The 22,069-nt window shown below is 32.8% G+C and overlaps 2 protein-coding genes and 1 pseudogene across 5 annotated transcripts; all 3 read left to right on the top strand.

Moving 5' to 3' along the window:
* The first annotated feature begins 1,084 nt into the window (after positions 1–1,084).
* On the top strand, positions 1,085–7,169 carry CW7. 3 transcript variants are annotated; one of them, XR_016345788.1, is made up of 12 exons: positions 1,085–1,395; positions 1,499–1,688; positions 1,795–1,863; positions 2,013–2,119; positions 2,460–2,520; positions 2,893–2,952; positions 3,033–3,107; positions 3,554–3,706; positions 5,302–5,356; positions 5,871–5,997; positions 6,519–6,748; positions 6,850–7,169. XR_016345788.1 is itself a non-coding variant. In XM_022912879.2 (12 exons), exons 1-12 carry the CDS (start codon positions 1,364–1,366, stop codon positions 6,871–6,873), a joined length of 1,179 nt encoding a protein of 392 aa, XP_022768614.1. In that variant the 5' UTR covers positions 1,085–1,363; the 3' UTR covers positions 6,874–7,169. The 3 variants fall into 3 exon arrangements, 2 of the variants coding, with proteins under 2 accessions (XP_022768614.1, XP_022768615.1); XM_022912879.2 differs by having other exon boundaries at positions 5,871–5,993; XM_022912880.2 differs by lacking the exon at positions 5,302–5,356 and having other exon boundaries at positions 3,554–3,701; positions 5,871–5,993.
* Positions 7,170–9,748: 2,579 nt separating this feature from the next.
* Positions 9,749–10,802, top strand: LOC111311331 (basic leucine zipper 4 pseudogene; annotated as a pseudogene).
* A 4,097-nt stretch (positions 10,803–14,899) lies between these two features.
* ZCF125 (P-loop containing nucleoside triphosphate hydrolases superfamily protein) lies at positions 14,900–21,141 on the top strand. Of its 2 annotated transcripts, XM_022910704.2 has the most exons (18): positions 14,902–15,167; positions 15,240–15,329; positions 15,424–15,542; positions 15,652–15,765; positions 15,850–15,931; positions 16,024–16,091; positions 16,187–16,264; positions 16,374–16,516; positions 16,608–16,710; positions 16,853–16,933; positions 17,141–17,209; positions 17,279–17,338; positions 17,442–17,588; positions 18,307–18,579; positions 18,740–18,826; positions 19,225–19,383; positions 19,480–19,746; positions 20,533–21,141. In XM_022910704.2, exons 1-18 carry the CDS (start codon positions 15,020–15,022, stop codon positions 20,974–20,976), a joined length of 2,532 nt encoding a protein of 843 aa, XP_022766439.2. In that variant the 5' UTR covers positions 14,902–15,019; the 3' UTR covers positions 20,977–21,141. The 2 variants fall into 2 exon arrangements, with proteins under 2 accessions (XP_089622953.1, XP_022766439.2); XM_089766827.1 differs by lacking the exon at positions 20,533–21,141 and having other exon boundaries at positions 14,900–15,167; positions 19,480–20,098.
* Positions 21,142–22,069: the final 928 nt, after the last annotated feature.

Below are 22,069 nucleotides of genomic sequence, written 5' to 3'. Positions count from 1 at the left end.
TATCAATCATTTTGGTTATCCGTTCAGTCTTCAATCCAAACGCATGAGCTAGCTAGCCTGCTAAATGATTGAGAATCATAGTACTGGATATGTCTTTGTTTACCCGGATGTTGTGCTGGAAAGGTGTTCTTGTTCTTTTAGCTTCTGTAGTTTCACTTTTCACGTACTTCGCAAATTTTCATAAGAAAAATGGTTCTTAAGGTTTCAATTTCAAATCTGCATTAAAGATATTACCTAAAGTGAGAAATTTTGTAGTAAGACAGTTGACAACTATCCATGTGTAATTCTTGTGTCTTAAGACTAGTTTCACTAAAGATCTTAAAGAAGTATCCAATTGATCATTAGATTCTAAATGCCTTTCTTGATTTTAAAAAATTTTAGTGCTAGAATTTATTCTTCAAAAAGAGTGAACAAAAAGAATTGTAGTCATAAATGTCTTACATACTCCTAAATAAAACTAATATAAAGAGTTATTTAAATAGGACGGTTGATATTTAAATTCAAAATTTAATTTAATTGATTATATATAATTAATTTTAAAAAATTATATTCGATAAATTTAAAATTTAAATATTAATATTTATTTTTTTATTTTTAAATTATGATTTTTTATAAAGAAAAGTGGACAGTTGGTATCATTCATAACTCCTTATTTTTACAATGATTAAGAAAAAAAAAATTAATCTCATTTATCAATTTTTTATTTAAATTTCTTTAAAGATTTATATGTTGATTGATTATATCTTCTCTCACACGTCTTGTATTTTCAATCATCTTATTTTGTATCAGTAAAAAGGATTAGTTCCCTACTTTTCATAATAATTGAGTAACTATTGGGCAAAACGAAGATAAATTTTTTGTTTATTATGTAAAAATTAATTTCCCGATAAAATACTTTAATTTGGAAAGAAATGATAAGAAATTTTCGATTTTTAATGTGGGCCATTTTGTTAGTTTTGGTCCGTCTCAGGCCCAAAACCCACTACAAAAAATTCGATTATTGGGTTTACAAGTTCAATTAGGTTAAGCCAAGAAATGGGTCCAGTAGCTCACTATAAAAGGCCCAAAGCTCCGTCTGTCTTCCAAGCAGCAGGCACCAAGCTTTTTACCGTTTTTCAATTTTCTTTTTCCGTTTTAAATCGAAAGAAAGAGTCGTCTCTTTTTCTCTCCCTCACGCCTCAGCAGCGACTTACTGCTACGCGGATCAACCTCGCGCCAGCTTTAAATACCTTGAAATCTGGTCATAAATTCCCCAATCCATCGTCGAAATCTTCAAAAAAGGCACTACATTTAACGGCACATTAATTTAAAATTCAATCCACAGAACCGCACCTCATCAACCGCTCAAAGAAAAAAAAAAGCCATGATCCGCATTGGTGAAGAAACCCCTTCCAGGTAAACGCGTTCAAGATTAGGGTTTTATCTCTCCCACAATTTCATGTTCGAGTAAAAATGTTAATTTTTTTATTATTTTTTGAAAATTTAATGTTGGGTCTAGGTTTGAGTTACTGAGCATGGTTAAAAAGCACTCGAATTTGTTGGGGAAAACGACGGTGGAAGAACAAGATGCTTCCGACGTTGAAATGGACGGCCAATTTTGGCACGATGTCTTCGATTTGTATTTCGTTCGGGGTAAGGAATCGAGGGGACGCCAAGACGATGATCTCATATTTTTCGTCAGAAAATGGGTATCAAATCCCGATCACTTCTTGTTAATTTTATCTCAAAAAAATCAAAAATAAAAATTTTAACTTTGGAAAATTAAGCTAATTGTTTCAATTTATGCTGCTACAGAGGGGACAAGGTTTTAATGATAACGACGACGATGTCGCTCCGTACTTTGTACGCAGGTGGGCACCTGAGGTAAAAGAAAGTCAAAACCAACTTGAATCTGAATTGGGTCTTCTTGTTTAAGTTGATTCATTAGCTTCTCGTTATAATGCCATAGGTGCAAATTGTGTCTTATTTTTAATTCTAGTTAATATATAATTGTCTTTACTTTTGTGAACCAGTTGGATAAGTTAGTTGGTGAGAGTATATCGGAGGTGGATTGGAGGCGCTCATTCTACTTGAACATGGTTGCCCATACTTCGTACACTGTAACCGTAGCGATTTGCAGGTTTCTTCTTTGCTTCCTTTGTTGTGTCTTATCTATGCACTTTGATGCATATTTTGATTATTTTTCTGTATGTCAGCTTCATGTTGTTACTATCTATGGTTGATTCTTTCCTTAAGTTAAATGCTATATTCTATTTCTTATTACTCTAACAATGCCTATTGTTTCCTCCTCTCCTCTTCCCCCTTTGTGAACTTACTTTTCTGTCTCTGAACTTTAATATTAAGTTTGAGAAAGAAAAGAGATATTTATCTGCTGCTTATGTATTTTTCTTTATTGATAGATTCCGTGTGTTAGATTTTGATTAAATTTGAACTATGAGTTATTTTTCCACTTTTTCCAGTCACGATGTCCTTAGACATCATCAAGTGGGGCAAGATACACCATTGTCTGCTATCTACAAGGTAACTCCTGCTAATGATTTAGGTAACCTTGGGGAGGACATATATATATATATATATTTCTTTAACCTTTTGGAATTGTTCTTATTGTCGAAATTAATATCTGTTGTCATGGAGAAAATCTGACCAAATTTTTTTGCTGAGAAGTCTAGAGAAAAACATGCAACCATTGCTTCTAATATCCTGCGTTAATTACTGAATTCATCCTTCTTGTTATAAGCCATAGGCTGCAAATTTTTGCAATTTGAATCCTATAACTTTAATTATTTTTATGCTAAATCAAATACTGTCTCTTGCAAGGATTCCAAAATGTCCATGCCAACATTTGGATGCTGCATTACCTAATCGTCAAGCTTTCATTCTGCTGTCCTGCAGGTTGTGAAGACTGTTTATGCATCTCCCAGCCGAGTAAATTTTCATTTGGACTCAAAAAAGGCAAGCCTTTCTATTTTCAGCAATCGTGGTGATATTGAGCTTTCTTCAATTTCATGACATTCTTGCTAACATGTATCTAGGAAGTAGAGACAACACCTGCCTATCCAGACATATGTTTCGCAATAGACGATTTTGACTCCACTTTTGATGCAGTGGTAATTGCTTTCTTTTCCTTTATGAAGTTATTCATCTGTGTGTTTATGCTCATTTTGTTGCATAAATGCGCTTGATATATTATATTTTTTCAAATTAATTTATTTATAATGAAATTTCCAATTAAGTAAACTACTGCTCTTTTTGCATTAGAATAAGTTTAGATCACTATAAGGGGTTTCAACTTGGCTAGCATTACTGCCTCCCTCTTGCAACCCATTTCAAAAGCACTGAGCTAGCAAGAAGTTGGGAACTTGGTATTTGTGTAGTGTGTAAGGACCAAAGTCACTTCTTTTATTGAAGATTTGCACCCTTTCTTGGTTATAGTGTTGTCATGTTGTTCTTTTTTATTTATAATGACGTTGCAGGTTTCATGAAAAGCGGAAATTTTTGGTTAATTGTAGGACCTCTAATACGTAGCTGTGACATTTTTTTTCTCCTCACGCAGGTCTTGACAGATATGGATCATTGCTATTGTGTGCTTCTTAATGCACATGAAGGGGCAGCATTTCCTAATGAAAAGGATACAAATGATAGCAGTTCTAGCAACAAATTACCATTGAGAGTAGATACTAATTCTATGAAGACAAAAAATAGTAAGGTTTGGGTCCTTTCTCAGGTGCTTTGTGATAATTTATGTGTATTAGTTCCACGATCAACCAGGGTCTTCACTTCTGAAGGTGTTTAGAACTGCTTGGCTTTTGATGTAATTTTATGATAGTCGAATTATTCACTGTTCTTTACAACAATGAATTGCTAAGAGGCAAGTGAGGTGGCATAGTTGACTACAACTTAATGGGCTGCCTTTGTAGTTTTAACAATGGTTCATTTTTGTGCAGAAGGAATCTTGCTTTACATTTTCCTGTGAACATTCAAGTCAAATTAACATAAACCATGAAAGGGGTAGATATGCATGAGAAGAAAATTATTTTTCCTACGTTACCATTTTAACCCTAAGGAGTGGTAACCCTAAGGAGTGGTAACGAATGTGAGGACGGTTTGAGGTATGACAGATAGCTTTCTTATTATCTCAAGATTACGTCAAAGCTCAACACTAAGTCCTGTCCTTTTGGCATTAGTTATGGACAAGTTCACTGGACGTATCCAAGATAAGGTGCCATGGTGTATGTTATTTGCCGACGATATAGTCTTAGTTGTGGAAACTTGTGATGCCCTTAATGCGAAATTAGAATTATGGAGGAGTACATTGGAGTCTCGAGGTTTTAAATTGAGTAGATCTAAAACTGAATATATGGAATGCAAGTTTAGTAATAACTAGGAAGTGGGTACTAGTGTGATTAAGTTGGATGGTGAGAGAGTACCAAAGAGTAGCTAGTTTCGATATTTGGAATCAATTATTTAGAGTGATACTGAGATAGAAGCAGATGTCAAATATAGGATACAAGCAGGATGGGTGAGGTGGCGAAGTGCGTTGGGTGTGTTGTTTGATCGCAACATGCCTTTAAAGTTTAAAGCGAAGTTGTATAAAACAACTATAAGGCCTGTATTACTATATGGAACTGAGTGTTGGGTTGTTAAGAAACAACATGTGAAGAAAATGAATGTAGTAGAGATGAGGATGCTTAGATGGATGTGTGGTAAGACTAGAAGAGATAAAATCAGAAATGAAGAGATTTGAGAAAAATTAAGGGTAGTCCGAATTGAAGAGAAGATGAGAGAGGGCCGTTTGCGATGGTTTGGACATGCGAAATGTAGGCCTAGTTGTGCACCGATTAGGAGAATTGAGTCTCTAGATCTAGGAGAGATCAAAACATCTAGAGGTAAACCATGAAAGATATGGATGCAAATAATAAAAAAATCAATATGATGGTTAAGGAATTAAATGAAAATGTGCTTGTTGATAGAAATGAGTGGCGCAAGAGGATTCAAACTACAGCCTAATTTGATTCTCTTATATAGTTTTTCATACAGCTGACTCCAGAATATGGGATATAAGGCTTAGTGTGTTGTTGTTGTTGTATCATTTTAACAATGCCAACTTGGAATATTTTATTATAATGAATTAGTTTTGAAGGTGTAAGTTATTAATAACATTTTGGTTAGCATCAAATAGACTGATGCTTGAGTTTCAGTATTTATATGGATTTATTCTGTGAAAAAGCTGCTCAGGAATTCTTTAAATGCAACAAAGATCAGTTTGCGGAAAACTTGACATGCAGCTAGTTGTTATTGCAGCTTACACTTTTTTCTGGATTTGTGAGCTATCAAATGGTTCGGGATGCATATGATGGTATACCTTCTTACTCTTTCTAAGAATTGGCTTCTGTTTTTGTTCATTCGGAGTTCTGCAAAAACTTAGTGCATCAGAGGATAAGATACTTTCTGCATGGTTTTTACGTGTTGAATGTTGATGAAGAAATTGATAGATATGTGATACGTGTAAGCATGGCTTATGTGACATTGAACTTGGTTCTTTTGTTTAAGCAACAATTAATGTACCTTTTACTGCTGTCTTGTAATGGGTTGGCAACCCCCTCCCCCCCTTTGGTACCTCTTAGCACAACATTTTCTTCGTTTATAAAAGATAATAATGGTAATGTGCCAATAGAAAAACGGACATATTAACTCTGTAAACTTCCAGTTGATTTCTAGCTGACTAAGCTTGCTGTAGTTTAAAGGATGCAGAATATGTAGACTTCTTAGCTAATGTTCTAAACAGCTTATCCTTGGCTTTTAGTTTGTTCTTAATGTCTTCTTCATGCTTATTTAGTTCTCATCTCATATCATTTGTCTTTCTTTCTCAGCTGGGAGTTCTCGATTTGGAAGTCTTCTGTCAATTGGTCATTCCCCTGGCAAAACAGACAGACTTTACATGAAAGGTCCTGGAGGACGTGGGGAAGTTGAAGTGGCTGTTTCTGGTGTTGCAGGTCGGTAAGAATTTCCTACTTCGAATTATCTTGTAAAATTCACTTTCTTCTATGTTTCTTGATTTTCTCAATGCTTATGTATATTAAATTTGGCAACTGACTGTAAATTGCTTATGGCAACTGACTGTAAATTGATTATGACCTATGTTTCTCTAGGCTTATTGTGTGTCAAAACCCAAATTGTCCTATGTCCCATTGATCAATCATTATGTCACACTTCAAAGTGAAAATAAATTTGAGGGTATTGAGTTTTATGGTAAATGGTAATTAGTAATTACCTGTAGTGAACGATGTGTTCTCAGTTTAGTTTGTGCTAGCATTTGAACTGTGAACAATCCGTATGCCATTACTTATGGAAGTTATTATGAATACTTTGCTTCCCTTTATTTCTAATGCTCTATCTTTCCGCTTGTTATGAGCAACTGATTAGTTTAATGAAATAGATATTAGATGATTGATCATGTTATGTGAAAGGTGGTGCATGCAAGGATTGAGTCAAACACTAAATAAATGTTTCTCTATCAGACCAAAGCAAGCAAGATTCGGGTCCATTTTCACCAGTTATGTCGAAAAGGGGTTTCGGGCTTGGCTCAATTGTTCGTAAAGCAGCTTCTGTTGCATCTGTGGCAGCAAAGCATGCTTATGCAGCAGCTGCTGCCACTTCAACTTCTGATGAAGAGATGATACCTCTGAAATGCTGCTTAATGTCTATAACATTGCCTTGGGAACACATTGCTTATGATCTTTTGTTCAAGGTATGATCTTTGTATTGTAATCTCATAGGCTGCCTTCACTGATTTTTCTCTGCATGCCAATGAGTGTGGTAAGTTCTATTTTTGCTTATTGCCAAACTCAGGGAAGTCCTCCAGTGAACTTGTAAATGTCTTGTATTTCTTGTTGCCAAAATCTGCGAAACAGATGAGTAGATGCAACCTGCAGAAGGAAAAAGCATTCAAGAGGTATACTAGCAAAAAATGTCCAAAAAATCCCACCTTCCAGAGCACGAAAGGAAATTCTCTCTCTCTCCCCACTATATTTGTGTGGGGTTGAGTGTCTTAAGGCTGTATGATGAAATATTGTATAATATTAATTGTAGATGCTAGTCTGTTCTTTATGCTACTTCATTGTATCAGATTCTTTTTACATTCCTAAAGGATGAAAAGGTTTTACGTTCAACTTTCCTAACTGTTCTATGGCAAAGGCTATCACTTGGCATTAATCCTTCCATTTGCATACGAATTGTTTCTCTTTGCAGTATTGAGCTAACCCTAGAAGTTTTTAAAATACTCGAGGAGTGTCAGTTTCCATATATGTTCTCTTCGAGTGTCAAAGGTACTTATCCTTTCTTAATTGCTGTTATGGTTCTTTTTCTCATTGGCCAACCAGTTCAATTTTGTGTTCGGTGCTTTACTTTGGCTTTCCATACTATCAAATTTACTTTTGCCAAAACTAGTTAAATTATGCAGTCTATAACTAGACAACTGCTTGGAAAAACTTAGATTTGCATCACTTTTGATTTGATCTTTTGTGGACTGTGGTTGCCTTGTCTTTAAACTCGATATATTTTTGAGAACCAGTGTTGGCCTCTGAAAATAAACAAAGGGCAATGAGATTTCAACATTTCAGCTTTTGGGTGCACATGGGAGAGACATAGAGAGAGAGTGAGAGGCTCCACTGGGTTTGCCTGCTTCCGAAGTAATACTCAATTATAGCAAAGGGCTTCTGGTGTTGGGACGCGTGGCTATAGGCTATTGGCTTTTAAACAATTGCTTCGTCTTATAAAACTCCAAAAGGACTGTTTTATTGAGGGAAATGTTGACGCTTCAGTTGTGCCAAAAGACATGAACTACTTTTGGTTCGTTAACTATAACCTATTTGAAAGTTGAAACAACCATATCCTAGGAAGATCTTGGCTTGGCCCTTTAATACTTTATTATTATCTTTATTTATATGTACAAAAAAAAAATCATATATATATATTTAATTTCTCATTACTTTATTATAAGATCGAAATTGTTATGTTATTATAAACAAGCCTACGGGAATAATAATCTATTTTTAAAAGATTATTTTAATTTGAAACTTCATACCTAGTTAGTCATTAAACTGTCGTTACGAAAGATTCGATAAGAGTCCTTTAGCTTTCAATAAATAATTCTTCCAATTGCTTCTTACTGGAACTATATATAATTCCAGTAAAATTATATAGCCATGACAAGAAAAGGAGGCTTTTTTTTTTTTGTCAATCAAAATTAGATTGTGAGAGGTTATTTGAGAGAAAAATTCTGAACGCATCAAATTGACATAAGTAAATGCATTTTTAAAATTGTTTGAAAAAAAATTAGGTTAAAACAAAATTTTGAAAATGCCCCTACCTGTATTATAAGTTTAAAAAAAAAAAAACATTAATGCGCCATTGCTACTATGGGGTCTTACCCGACAAATTGAGGCAGTCTTTTAGCGCAACAAAAGGTAAATGACATTAAGAAAAAGGGATAAGGCATCCAGATGTAATGGCTTTTAATGAGAATCAGTTGCAGCAGCACATGAAGCCAACTTCTCTATTTGTTAATTAAAGCAGTGAATTATAAAAAAGGATTAAGTAAAGCAGTTAATCATTAAAAATACCTCAAAAGAACTTAAAGCACGTAATATCCTGAGTTAAAATGATAATGGTTGAGCTCACTTTCATAAAATAAATAAAAATTAATTAAAAATCGATCTTGTGCATGTTAGCCTCCACTATAGTAGTTTGGCCTTTTGGGAATGGTTAGCTTAAAATGATTCTGAAACGAGAACTGACTGCCAAATAAACGAAAAACTTCCAATAACACTACCCTGGAATCTGCAGTACTGGGAAACAATTTAAAATCAATAAAGAATAATATATTAGAAGAAAAGCAAATGACTCTGAAGTTTTGGGAGGGGAAAAGGTCAAGAGTAACTCAAACAAAAGGCAATCCTAATTCCCTCACAAAAACTACAATTTTTGCTTACTTTTGCAGAAGAGTAAAAAGTACCTTAAAAATGTCGAGATTCTTAGTATAAGATCACCATATGGATTTCTGTTTATTTATTCTTTTCTCATATGATATTTTTTTGTTGTTTTTCATTGGACTTGGAAATTTTATTTCCAATAAATTTGTCAAAAATTTTATAACATTCTAGTTTTATAAAATAAATATTTTCTTAAATCAAGTTACCTACTATACACTTTTCTCATAAATAAAATACACTAACAAATAATTTAACAAAAAAAGAAAAAGAAAAACCCTAATGTGTAATGCATGTTTGCCATTGTCTTTTCTCCCACATGCAAATGTGCCTTATGCTTCTCATAATCATTGTAACTAAACACCCCGACAAAATCCACGTAACCCCTACCCAGTAGTCCTTGATCCACAATCTCTCTAGCAACACCTTTAAACATTTTTCTCTTCGAAAATTTTTTATTTTTTTAAAATTATAGTAGGACTGCCACCTTTCTCCCTTTTGTATCCCACATGATTTTTTTTATTTGTCTATCTAATATATATCACTTCTCAGGCAGTTTTTTTTTTTTTTTATAATTATTTCATCTACTTATAATGTAAGTTTTAAACTTTACAAATAAGATTAATAAAGTAATTAAAGTATATTAAAAAAGATAAAAATTAACTAAAAAACACACGTTAATTTTTAATCCTATCGACTACAAAATTAAAAAATTTCATTGATAATATTAAAGACAAAATTTTTTAATTTATTTTTGTTTGAATCTTCGTGATTAAGGTAAACCTAATATTCTGCAAGGCCCACCGATTGTCTGTAAAAAAAATAAAGAAAAAAATGACCCCCACTGCCTTTAATATAAGGATAATTAAAAAAAAAAAAACTAAAGTATTTAACATTGCTTTGAAATGGTAACTTTTTTCCTTTATGTTTTTGGAAAAGTATCCCTGCAATTCCAAAATCTTTTGTTCACGAGGACCCTAGATGTCCCTTCCCTCTCTTTAAATACCCTTTCCCTCCTCTTCTGTCCTTCCCTTTTCCCCTCTTCTCTTACTTCCTAGCATCAATTTAAAATTTCTAGCCTCATTTTGGTTGGTTTACTTTGATTTTTCTTATTTGGTTTCGTCTTATTAACCCAATGTTCTTAGCTGAAGAAGCGGTTCAATTCCAAATACCGGTTCATGAAACTGGTTTTACACCCGAAGAAGTTGAAGAATTATTATCATTTCTTGAATCTGATGAACGGGTTAGTCCAAACTCCGGTTCAGAAGGTTCAAGTCGGGCGGTATTTTCACCGGACGAGAGGAAGCATAGACGCATGATATCAAACCGGGAGTCAGCCAGGCGGTCACGTTGGAGAAAAAAGAGGCACTTGGAGAACCTCACGGACCAAGTGAACCGGATGAACATAGAGAACCAGCAGCTTAAGAACAGGCTAAGTTCAGTCATTAATCAGTGTCACGCTGCATGGCGAGAAAATGAACAGTTAAGATCCGAATCCATAGTACTTTGGGCCAAGCTCTTGGATCTATACTGGACTTTAGCCGCCATGCAAGCAAATTAGCAGCCTACTTTTTATAGAGTTTAACTTAACTAAAAATTATTATCACATTGCCATTATTCGTGTCATCTGTTGATATCATGTTGAAATGTTAATTTCACTATTTAAATGATCAGAGATCAATCTCTGACAACCTTCTAATATAGTTGCTTTTGCATGTGTATTGTAAGTTAGGCAGACAAGTAAATGAATTCTTGTATATAATTCATGGGTCAATGAGTTCTTGTATATTAGTGAATGCGATGATGTTTGTTTCACTGTCTTATATGAAGAATTATTGTTAATTTGGATGCGATTCATGGATAAAATGTTGACAAGTTTTGACAATATTAAACTTCTCTCTTTGCAAACGAAAAGAGCAACCGACAAAAACTTTTGGACGTAAACGTGTGGTGGTTTGGTTTAATTTTCGTGGGCGGCTGTTGGCTTTAAAGCTTATAAAATTTGAAGTGACCCCATGGATGAAACCATGGTTTCATCTGCTAAAAAGTTGATTAGAAATTTATTGGTAAAAATTTTGCCATAATTCAACGTGACAAAACCAATAGATTCTCTGCTAGATTGCTACAGCTGCTGCCACACATTTCATGACTAACGATTAATGCCTAATAACTGGATAATAAAATATAAATATATGGATTTTGGATCTTAGTTAATATGCATTTATATGATGAAATCATAATTATCAGAATCAAATTAGATAATAATATGTTTAAGGTTTTGAGTTTTGGGTCAAATGATTCAACCGTTGAATCATTCACATCTTATGTTAATAAATTTATTTTAAAATATTATAAATAAATTAATAATTACTATAAATATTTTATGTAATTATATAAATTATAAAATATTATATAAGAATTAAAAATATTCATTATCATTTAAAAATACAAAAAACCTAAGCTTATAATTTTTTGTAATGTATTAATAAATTTTTAAACTTTTTTTTTAAGAATAATAATTTTTTTATAAAATACAAAAGAATCAATAATTATGGTGTAAAATTAAGTATGATTTTAAAATTATTCTGGAAAGTCATTTAATTGATTCAGGTCAATTAAAAACTTGAATGATCATCGATTTTTTCATATATTCAACAAATCAATATGAATTTTTTTGAATCAATTGTATAAATGATCCAATTAATGAATCAATCTAATGTAAAAGTCGAATCAAACAATAGAAGCAATCTGATTTTGATAACTATGGGTGAAACATTGAATATGTATAGATATATTTAATCTCCCCTCATTTGATTAGTACTGCTTATGCGAAGACTTTTCATCATCTGATGTGTATAGAAATTGTATGAAAAAAAATTGACGTTATGCTTTTAAAATGACTTCCTTTAGAAAGGTAGAGTGGTCAATATTCTTTATACATTTAAGTGGATTTCCAAGCCCTTGCTGTAATTTTTGCCTACTTCCAGCCAAACGAAACCAGATATGCTTGCTTGTGACATGTTCAAGGCTAGCGGTAATGGGTTTTATACATAGTTAAAAGGGATAGGCCGGATTTGAGTTTCGATGAATTTTAACTCTCCGTTAAATCAAATTCCAACAACAAAACTAGAATAATCTCAAATCTTAATATTTAAAAGAGGAGACTGAGAATTATGAAATACAAAAAATATATTTCTTTCTTTTTTTTTTTTTGTTTAATTTTAAAAGAATGCAATCGCCAATTTGAACGCTCAATTACTCAAAAAATTGAAAGATGATAACAGACCGACTTTCCAAAATTAGCATAAATTTTAATGAAAGTGACCAAACAAAATTATAATAATTTAAATCACGAATCTTGAAGTATGCGTGAGAAGGGAGAGTTTGATCACCAGGGTCCAGGGCGAAAAGAGAAAGTATAAGTCACCCCTCGTTTTCCAGAACAATTCGTGTGCTGTTTCCCAGGTGCGAAAAATATATATAAGTTGATATAATTATTTCCATCTTTAACTGATATTATGTCTTTTCATGCTTTAAAATCCAAATTTTTGATGAGATTCTCAAAAATCTTGGTTGTCTCCTTATCAAATATGGTTGCTATATCTCGAATATTTCAGTTGTTAAAAGTTTGAACTCGTCAAAGTTTTTAGCTTAATACCCCACCCACCAACATTTCAAAAAAAAAAAAAAACACACGCACACAAGAAAGAAACTTTTAGAGAAATCCACAACCATCAAAATGTGGAACTTTGAACGTACCAACCCAATGAATGCGAGTCAAAAAGCCAAAGAATCCTCCCACCCTAGTCTTTTTTTTTTTTTTTGTGTGTTTTATTTGCCTTTTTGTTAGTGAGATTTTGTATGGATCATGATGTAAACACGACAAAACTTTCATTAAACAGTTAATGAATAACAAATGTGCATTTGCTTTTTTACTTGTAAAAACAAAAAATTATTAATTAATTTACGTAAAACAAGCATGCATGTCCCTACATGGCTGCATCACGCAAAACAATTATTATTATTATTAAACTTTAATAAAGTGCATGAATGATGAAACTGTTTGAGTCCTACAATTTTCAGGAGATGGGGCATCTTTCATCCAGGTACAGGGAATGGATTTTGATAATTTGGATCTGTAGCCCCCCATCATATCAACAAAAAGAAACATAAAAAAGAAAGAGAGATTTGATTATCCAACAACTGTAATAAAGAAAGAAGAAAAAAAAAAAAGAGTAAGAGCCAGTCTTCTTTTGCCATAAGTTGAGTATACCAAATTCAAGATGATTTTCCATTTTTTTTCTACACTCATAATTTTGGCTTAGATGTTGCCAAATGGTAGGCTCCTGTCTTTCCGCTTAATTCGGCTGATCATCATCGTCAACCAAAGTTTGCCGAAAAAAATGTTAAATTTTTTCTCTCTTTTGTATTTCTTAATTTGAAAGTTCTCAGAAGTTAGCTAAAAAAAAGAGAAGAATTAATGGTATTGCTGCTTAAATCTTGCTTTTTCTTTTTTCCTTGAAAAATGCTTTAAATTTGAAACTTGTCCAACTCATCTTTATTATCGTCCACTAATTAGGGCGTCTTTGTAGGCTTTACAACAAGTTTTTCTTTTTTTTTTTTTTAAATGGATTTTCTAGAGATGATGGAATATGTACTATGCACTTCAATCCAAAACCAAAATTTCTAAAAATTAAATCACATTTTTCATAAAAGCATATTGCATATTAGAAATAAAAAAAAAATTACATATGATAAGTTTTGAATTTTAAATTTATTGAATATTATTTGAAAATAATTATATAAACTAACTGAATTAAATTTCAAATTCAAATAATATTTTTTTCTTATTAGCAAAAAACACTATAAACCATTATGTGCACACTAAGAAATTTTAAATTTTCAGTGTGAGAGATTAATAATCATTGTTGAATTATTTGAATGAAGTACAAACAAAGAACCCTCGATCATTTTTGTGCAATCTAACTTAACGTGGATGGTAAAATAATTTATACATTGACATAGGAAATTAAAGAGAAATTACAAGAGTTAAAATTAAAATTCTAAATTTGCTAAAAATCTATCTGTTAAACAAAGTTTATTTTGGATTACACAAGATATAGGTGAAATAAATTATAGTTACTTTAAAGGTGTAGTTTTAATTTCCAATTACAAGAGCTTATTTTAATTTCCATACAAATGTTAGAATTGGGCATCTGCCTTCCTACAAAACCAAACTATGATACAATGCTTTACTTTTTAAAATTATAGTATAAATGATTTAATACTTTATAAACAAATCATGTAACCATAAAAGATGATATAAATTGGATATTCATTTGTTAATATCTGTACCTAACGTATTTGGCACATATTTTATTCACATGATCCGCTTCATACCATATTCTACTCTTTAAGCATTTAATACAAAAATGCTCTATATTAATATCAAAGGCAAAAAATTCGAAAAAAAAAATTTAAAATTTGAACCAAAATATTGTCTCATGTTAAATTATTTCCTATTATTATTTCTAGAATATTATTTTTAATTAAATTTATTTTATATTTATATAATTAATTAATTAATTATTATATTATAAGTAAACTACAATCATTAAATAATTAAACAATCAAATTCATACAATGGCTTAGACCTCAAAGTTTTAGAACTTTTTCTTTGCCATCAAGACGATATTTACAATTAAATTTAAAATCGTATAAAATATTGTTGGTGGGTCTCAATAACCAAATATTTAAAAATTTCAAAATATTTGTCAAATTTTCTAAAATTGTATATTGTGAAAAGGATAAAAATGTGAAACATGGCCCAAACAACCTGGGCGATGAGACCCGTTCTATTGGGTCCTAATCCTCTACTCCAGGCCAAAACAAATGTAATAAAAGCTCGATTTTAAGGGCATTTCCGTCAACCCAAAACATTCAAATCGATTCCTGCTCTTTTCTTTTTCAAGATCCCGCCTCTTTCTGCAATCCAACGTTTAAAGAAACAACACAAGCAAAAAAGAGAGAAAATGGCTGAGAAGATCTGCGTAGCAGTGAGAGTAAGACCTCCAATCTCCCAAGAAACTTCTTTTGGAACTTTCTGGAGAGTCGAAGATAACCGAATCTCTCTGCACAAGCTTCACGGCACCCCAATTTCTGGCCTTTCTTACGCTTTCGGTAAATCCCTCTTCCCCCTTTTCCCGTTTTAAATCCAATTCTCACGCCTTGAAATTTCGTTTTTTCTTCTAGATCATGTTTTCGATGAAAGTTGCTCAAATTCGAAGGTTTACGAACTTCTTACTGAGGATATTATTCATGCTGCTGTCGACGGCTTTAACGGTTTAATTTTCATCCCTCTTTTAAGCCCTAATTTTGATGATTTGTCCAAAAAGTCGTTCAATTTGTAACTATTTACACTTTTTTAATGTTTTAGGGACTGCATTCGCGTACGGTCAAACGAGCAGTGGTAAAACCTTCACTATGAATGGTTCGTCGAACGATCCCGGAATTATTCATCGAGCTGTTAACGATATATTTCAGAAAATACAGATGGTAATTTAAATAAATTTGGGTTTTTTCAAAGATTTTTTTTAATCCAGCTTACTTTTTTCAATATTGGAGCTTTGACTTTGATTTCTTGGTGTTGAATAACAATTCCCAGATTTCTGATCGAGAGTTTCTCATCCGAGTTTCCTACATGGAAATTTATAATGAAGAAATTAACGACCTTTTCTCGGTAGAGAATCAGAAATTGCAGATTCATGAGAGTTTGGAGGTCAGCCATTGATTAAATTTTGATGAAGTTTCACTTGTTTATCCAGAATGCATAAAAATCACTGATTTTTATTGTTATTTGTAGCGTGGGATTTTCGTTGCGGGTCTCAGAGAAGAAATTGTGAACAATGCTGAACAAGTGATGAAGCTCCTAGAGTCAGGAGAAGGTCCTTTGAACTTCTTATTTTTACCCTTAGTTTCATGTAGACAGAATTAAAAAAAAAAAAAAAACATTTTGTTTAAATCATTTTTCTTACAGTTAATAGGCATTTTGGGGAGACAAATATGAATGCACGAAGTAGTAGGTCTCATACAATATTCAGAATGGTATGTTCTTTTAACATATTGCTGAATATGAATATTACTCTATTTATTTATGAATCTTACTTTTAATATCTGTTATATTTATTTTAAATTACAAGGTGATAGAAAGCAAGGGAAAGGATACAGGATCTTCCGGTGATTATTCAAGCAGTGATGCCGTTCGCGTCTCAGTTTTGGTTTGTATCTTATCATGCAGTAGAAGTTTTTTTTTTGTTTTTCTTTTGTTCGGTTCGGCTTTGTTCTGTTAATTTTATGCATTTAATTTAACTTTTTATTTGAAAGTAGAATTTGGTAGATTTGGCTGGTTCTGAGCGAATAGCTAAGACCAGGGCTGGCGGAGTACGTTTGAAGGAAGGAAAGTATATTAACAAGAGCTTAATGGCTCTTGGTAATGTAATTAACAAACTTAGTGATGGTGCAAAACAAAGGTACTTGTTTTGCTTATCCTGTGTGAAGTAACTTTATTTGTATAGAATAGAATAAATATGTTCTAATGATATGAATTATTGACATGTATAGGGCACATATTCCTTATCGTGATAGTAAATTAACCCGCATACTCCAACCTGCTCTAGGCGGGAATGCCAAAACTTCAATTATATGTACTGTTGCACCAGAAGAGGTAGCCTTCCTTTGAGTGTTTGTGTGGTTATTCTATGGCTTTTTTTTATTGTTTTTGTTTTTATCTTTCTTTAGAAGAAATGAAGACTAAAATGGCATGTGCAATGGAGCATTTTGGTTTAATTTTGATATTATATGTTTAGGTTCACGTTGAGGAAACAAAGGGAACTCTCCTGTTTGCTAGCAGGGCCAAGCGCATTACTAATTGTGCTCAAGTGAATGAGGTTTTGTACAATTTTCTTTTAGTGGACCACATTATCACCTAATATATGGATCTCTAACTCTAGTTTGTATGTCTAAATCATGAAATATTTATTATATTTTACTATGACAAACAATAGTAATAATTCCACTTTGCTTCTCATCATATATTTTTTAATTGATTTAACATGAATTTAACGTCAAGCTAATCATGGTTAACTTGTTTCTAGATTTTGACGGATGCAGCCTTACTGAAAAGGCAAAAGTTAGAGATAGAGGAGCTACGCAGGAAGCTTCAGGTGAGGATCAGGTTACATATCGTAACGATAAAGTTAAAAAACTATCTAACATTGTTTACCTTCATTCAGGGATCTCGTTCTGAGGTGCTGGAGCAAGAGATATTAAAACTGAGGAACGATATGCTTAAGGTTCGTTATTTGTTTATTGCAGAACCTGGGTTATCATCTTGTATCACCAATTATTAGCATATACATATATTTTTTGTTTGTCCACTGGTCTTCCAATTTGCAGTATGAACTAGAGCGTGAGAAGCTTGAAATGGAACTTGAAGAGGAAAGAAGATCACATAAAGAACGTGAACAGCGCATTAGAGACCAGCAGATGAAGATTGAAAACCTAAGTAGTCTGGTTTCAGATGGAGATGGAAGTTCTAGTCAGGTATAATTTGTGCAAACTGCAAAATAGAGTATAGAAATTTCTCTTTCTTTTGGGTGTGCTTGTAAATTTTGTTTGCACCCTAGTCTGATTGTAGTTCCTACACAACAAGATCACCACCTAATTTGTGTATCCTATAATCTTTTAGAACACTTGATTTAGCTTTGAAATTTTAGTTTTTTGTTCTGCTTTCTTGGCTGCTTCTTTCAGTAATTCAGGTGATCACAGATCTTAAGCCTTTGAAGTACTTGAATTCCTGCATTACATGCCCCCTTTATACCTTCTTCTGCCAAATGTTTATCTACAGACTACAGCAAATATGTAACTTTTTATGGACAAATTAACATATGAGGGTACAGTGAAGTAACTGAATTATGGTTGAAAATATCATTTTATATTATAATCTGGAGATCAGTACAAGTAAATTTGAATTCTGGACTTGGTTCAGAGCTAACCATGTTTAGTGTAACTATGATCTTTTAGCTAGTCTCCATGGACTTCTTTATTCTCTAATACTGAAGTTTGGCATCAAATTTGATGTTGACTGATTAAAGAATTATTCATTATTTTAGATTCATTCTTTTTTTCTTTTGGCCGCTATTTGAGAGTCATTCTTTCATTATGCATTATTCTTGTTCTTTTTTTTTCTTCTTATTCTTATTCTTTTTGCATTTAACTCTATGTTGAGGTAATTTTATAGATCTACTTTTGGTGAGGGCAGGGTTCCATGAAAGAAAGCCCAAAGGATGAATGTAATGATAGAGGAGATGATTTTAAAACCCCTTGTTTTAAAGCGGTTCCCAATGCCTTTGTTGCCAAGAGATCAAATTATTCACGGTTGCCAGATTTCAGTCCTCTTCCAGATTCTTTTAGTAATGTAGCTGATGAAGACAATTGGTTCAAAATGAACAAGGGTTATATTGCAGACCTTGATTCACTTCTAACAACTCCTGCAAGAAAAGTTCAATCCTTTCCACCACAAGATGTTACTCCTGTGAGTTGATAATTCAAAGTCATTTTTTCTTCATCTTGTGATCAGGATTATATATATGTTATTTGCTATTGTATTTTTACCAATGCCCTTCTCTGTGATAAATGATATTGTTCATAATAAAGACTGCATAATTTAATTTAATATATGGTTCCATTGTCAGGATTGTTTAAGTAAGAATTACAAACAAGAAGTCCAAAATCTCAAGAGACAGCTAGAACTTGTCCTTGAGGAGAAGAAAGAACTCCAGGTCAGTATGTGGTTTAAATTCCACTTTTTTTCTTGATAACTATGTTTACTTTTAAATGCATAGATTGGAGAGGAGGGTTAACTGCATAAAGCTAGCATTTCAGAAAGAAGTTTCTTTTCTTTATCCAAATGCTTACTTTCTTTATTGGTATCATTAGATACTTCTGCATGATGAACCACATTATTAAAACATGATTGTCATAATTTTATGATAATCAGAATTGGGAGAAAGCAAGGTGGTTATTTGTTGATATACACCACATATTTGAAGCTTAAGTAAATAGCTACTTGTTTAAGTTGCACCTCAGGGAATTGACATTTTTCACCATTTGATTTCTCGATGGTCATGCTTTCTTGTGCATTTCTATGCCGTAACTGTTTCATTTGTTACATTTGCAGAGAAAGCATGCAGAACAAATACAACTTAATGACAGATTAATGGGAGAAATATCTGAACTTAAACAAGAAGCATTGCTTGTTCGAGAAATGCCTCAAAGATTGTGCGGCACTGTGGCTACTTGCAAACATATTTATGAGGACGTTTTGTCTGAAATGCAGGTGAAGAATGCAATATATTTGCCTATTCCAACTTTTATTTCTACTTTATAATGAAACACTAACATGCATGCATTCCATCCTTTTGAGCAATGACAGAGTTTTGCTGATGGGAAATCTTCAACTGCAAAACTGCTTTGTAGCACAAGTGAAATTGGGACAACTCTTTTCTCAACCTTGGAAACCCACATTTCAAAGGCAATGGATGGTCACGAATCTTCATCTGCCGATGATTCTCTAATCCAAGAATGCGACAAAGTGCTTTCTGAAACGTTTAAAAGCATAATTACATCCCTGATTCTATCGGAAACAACAGCCACTGAGGATAAACAAGCAAAGGCTCCTTTATGCAGCTGCAATTTTGAGGTAGCTGCCTGGTCACAGTTATCAGGATACCATTCATCAATTATGATTTTATTCTTCATTATGATTTTAGGATATTTTGTTGCCTTCTTCAGGATCCTGATTTTCTGAACTCTTTTTGCTATATATTCTGTCCATCTCTTCTTTGGTTGTTTCAAATATTGTTTAGTGAGCAAAAAGGAACTCCAAAATTCCTTTAAATTTGTGTTTCTCCCTATGGAAAGAAGAAAAGGAAAAAACATCATCCTTGTTGTACTTCATGACAACCAATATTTAGGACTACTTTAAGAGTCTATGCCAGTTGTATCCCTTTTCTGTATTGAATAAATTCTAATACTAATACAAAAAGCAACGTAAATAAAAGTATACTTATCAGGTGTTGGACTTGTGTTTTTTAGGTTAGAATTTTCTTTTCTGTTGTTAATGTTCAAGCATCTAGTGATGTGTTCTTTGGGAGAATAGTTGTTATGTTGATTTAGATTAACCAATTAGCATCAACCAAAATCAAAATTGCAGAGGAATGGGCTCGACCAAAAAATGCATCATCTTAGGGTCCCCAGGATGAAGCTATGACCTCTTGTATTGGGGGCACTTTCAAATGTTTGTTTTCTGCATGTGTGCCTTCTTATAAGTGTAATTATACTCTTTTATGTCTTGCTTTGTATAATGCGCAATGCTTTTAGCTGCTTCCCTGGAAAAAAAAAAAAGGAACTACATATTAGTAGAAAACTGACTAGAGAGTAGATTGCTTTCTATCCTGTTTTAAGATTTAGTTTTTAAATGTGGAAGGGCTGCACTTTGGTTGGAGAAACTGCTAGTTGGAAGGAGAAACTCAGCAATGAACTCAACACTGTCAAGGAAAAGTATGAAAAGTTGGAGAAAGAGTTAGATCTCAGTAACAAGTTCCTGGAGGATTCTCAGGAGAGATATGGTAGCTTGGAAAGAGAGTTTCATCTACTGAAAGAAGAACGAGAATCATTGCTGAAAACGATCTCTATATCATCTCAGAAGCTCACACTTTTAACTGATCAAAAGGAAAATATTTTACAGGACTTGAACACTGAAGTACAAAGAAGGAAAGATCTCGAAGAAGAGATTAAACAATTCAGTGTTGCTTTTGCTTCTCGACAGAGATCACTTATGTCAATTCACGGTGAATTCAAATCTAAAATTGAGAAATTAAGAGCTGAAAATCCAGGTTCAGTGCACAAATCTACAGTATTAAAACCATAAGTTACAATTCTTAACTGTAATGCTAGGTCTTTGGTTTTATTTTTTTCCTTTGTTTTTCTGAAACTGCCATGACCCCTTCCAATTCTCTTTGGACGTATTTAAATTGTTCTCCATCTAATTCACACCTTATTTGAATCTTAATGATGTTGTTTTGAAGTGATATTCATATGGAATGCTGCATATTTATTATTCATAGTCGATAGTTATTACACCTTTTAGGTATTATACATAAAGAATGGAAACTTGGGCCATGCACCCACTAATTGTTTATATCCTGAGGTTTTTCTTGTTTCAAATCAGAATCTTCTACCATTGATTTAAAAATTTTTAAATGGTTGACCAAAACATGGGTTTGGGGTTTGTCAATGTGAAGTCAGTTTCACACGCTTGTTCTTCCTATTCAACTTGGCAGTTGGAAACCGTGTCCATTTCCATTACCTCACATTGATACCAGGCTTCAAACCTTCCGCGAGTCTGCATATTAATTCACAAATCACACATGAAAAGAACATCTTATCCCTGTCATCTTCAAACAACAAAACCAGTTCGCTGTTAAAAAGAAAACAGCCAAGAAACAGCAGAGGAAAATCTTCACTTTCGGGATGAGTCAATAAAGCCGTTAGCAAAAAGTAAGATGCTTAAGCTGAAAGCTAAAGGCTACTCGACTGTTGCCTTCTTCTTTGTATTAATACGATTGTGATGGAAGGAGACAAGGCCCCATAGCCCATCCCATCAACAGCATGCATTGGATTACCCACATGTTCTGATGGTTTTCATAATTTACTGAACTTCGAATTAGAATCTAACTTTTTTAATATTTTAATTTTAAAAAAAAAATTATATATATATCATGGGTTTGATTTTGATTATTCTTAGACATTTTCTAATGAATAATTCTTTGTACAAATGACAAATATATAAATCTAAATGGTGTATCTGGTTAGGTGCAACAAAAACAAGCTTTGGGGAGAATCTTGAGAAGTTAAAACAATCACGGGGAGATTGACCATGACCGGACCAGATTATGAGACATAAACAGTTTGATGTCCATGATAGTACAAAATTTGGTAGTTGAAGGGTTCTTTCAAATAAA

This window comes from Durio zibethinus, chromosome 1 (assembly GCF_047325235.1).
Source record: "Durio zibethinus cultivar Kanyao isolate XHJ-2024 chromosome 1, ASM4732523v1, whole genome shotgun sequence".
Taxonomy (NCBI): Eukaryota; Viridiplantae; Streptophyta; class Magnoliopsida; order Malvales; family Malvaceae; genus Durio; species Durio zibethinus.
This window is presented reverse-complemented; position numbering and strand designations above follow the sequence as displayed.

What these genes read in the sequence shown, in the direction of transcription:
- CW7 (XM_022912879.2), top strand. Translation starts at nt 1,364, where the DNA reads ATGATCCGCATTGGTGAAGAAACCCCTTCCAG. An exon ending in TATTTTTCGTCAGAAAATGG is followed by an intron (nt 1,689 to 1,794) that starts GTATCAAATCCC and finishes ATGCTGCTACAG; the next exon opens with AGGGGACAAGGTTTTAATGA. An exon ending in GTAACCGTAGCGATTTGCAG is followed by an intron (nt 2,120 to 2,459) that starts GTTTCTTCTTTG and finishes CACTTTTTCCAG; the next exon opens with TCACGATGTCCTTAGACATC.
- ZCF125 (XM_022910704.2), top strand. Translation starts at nt 15,020, where the DNA reads ATGGCTGAGAAGATCTGCGTAGCAGTGAGAGTAAGACCTCCAATCTCC. An exon ending in TATTTCAGAAAATACAGATG is followed by an intron (nt 15,543 to 15,651) that starts GTAATTTAAATA and finishes AACAATTCCCAG; the next exon opens with ATTTCTGATCGAGAGTTTCT. An exon ending in AGATTCATGAGAGTTTGGAG is followed by an intron (nt 15,766 to 15,849) that starts GTCAGCCATTGA and finishes TGTTATTTGTAG; the next exon opens with CGTGGGATTTTCGTTGCGGG.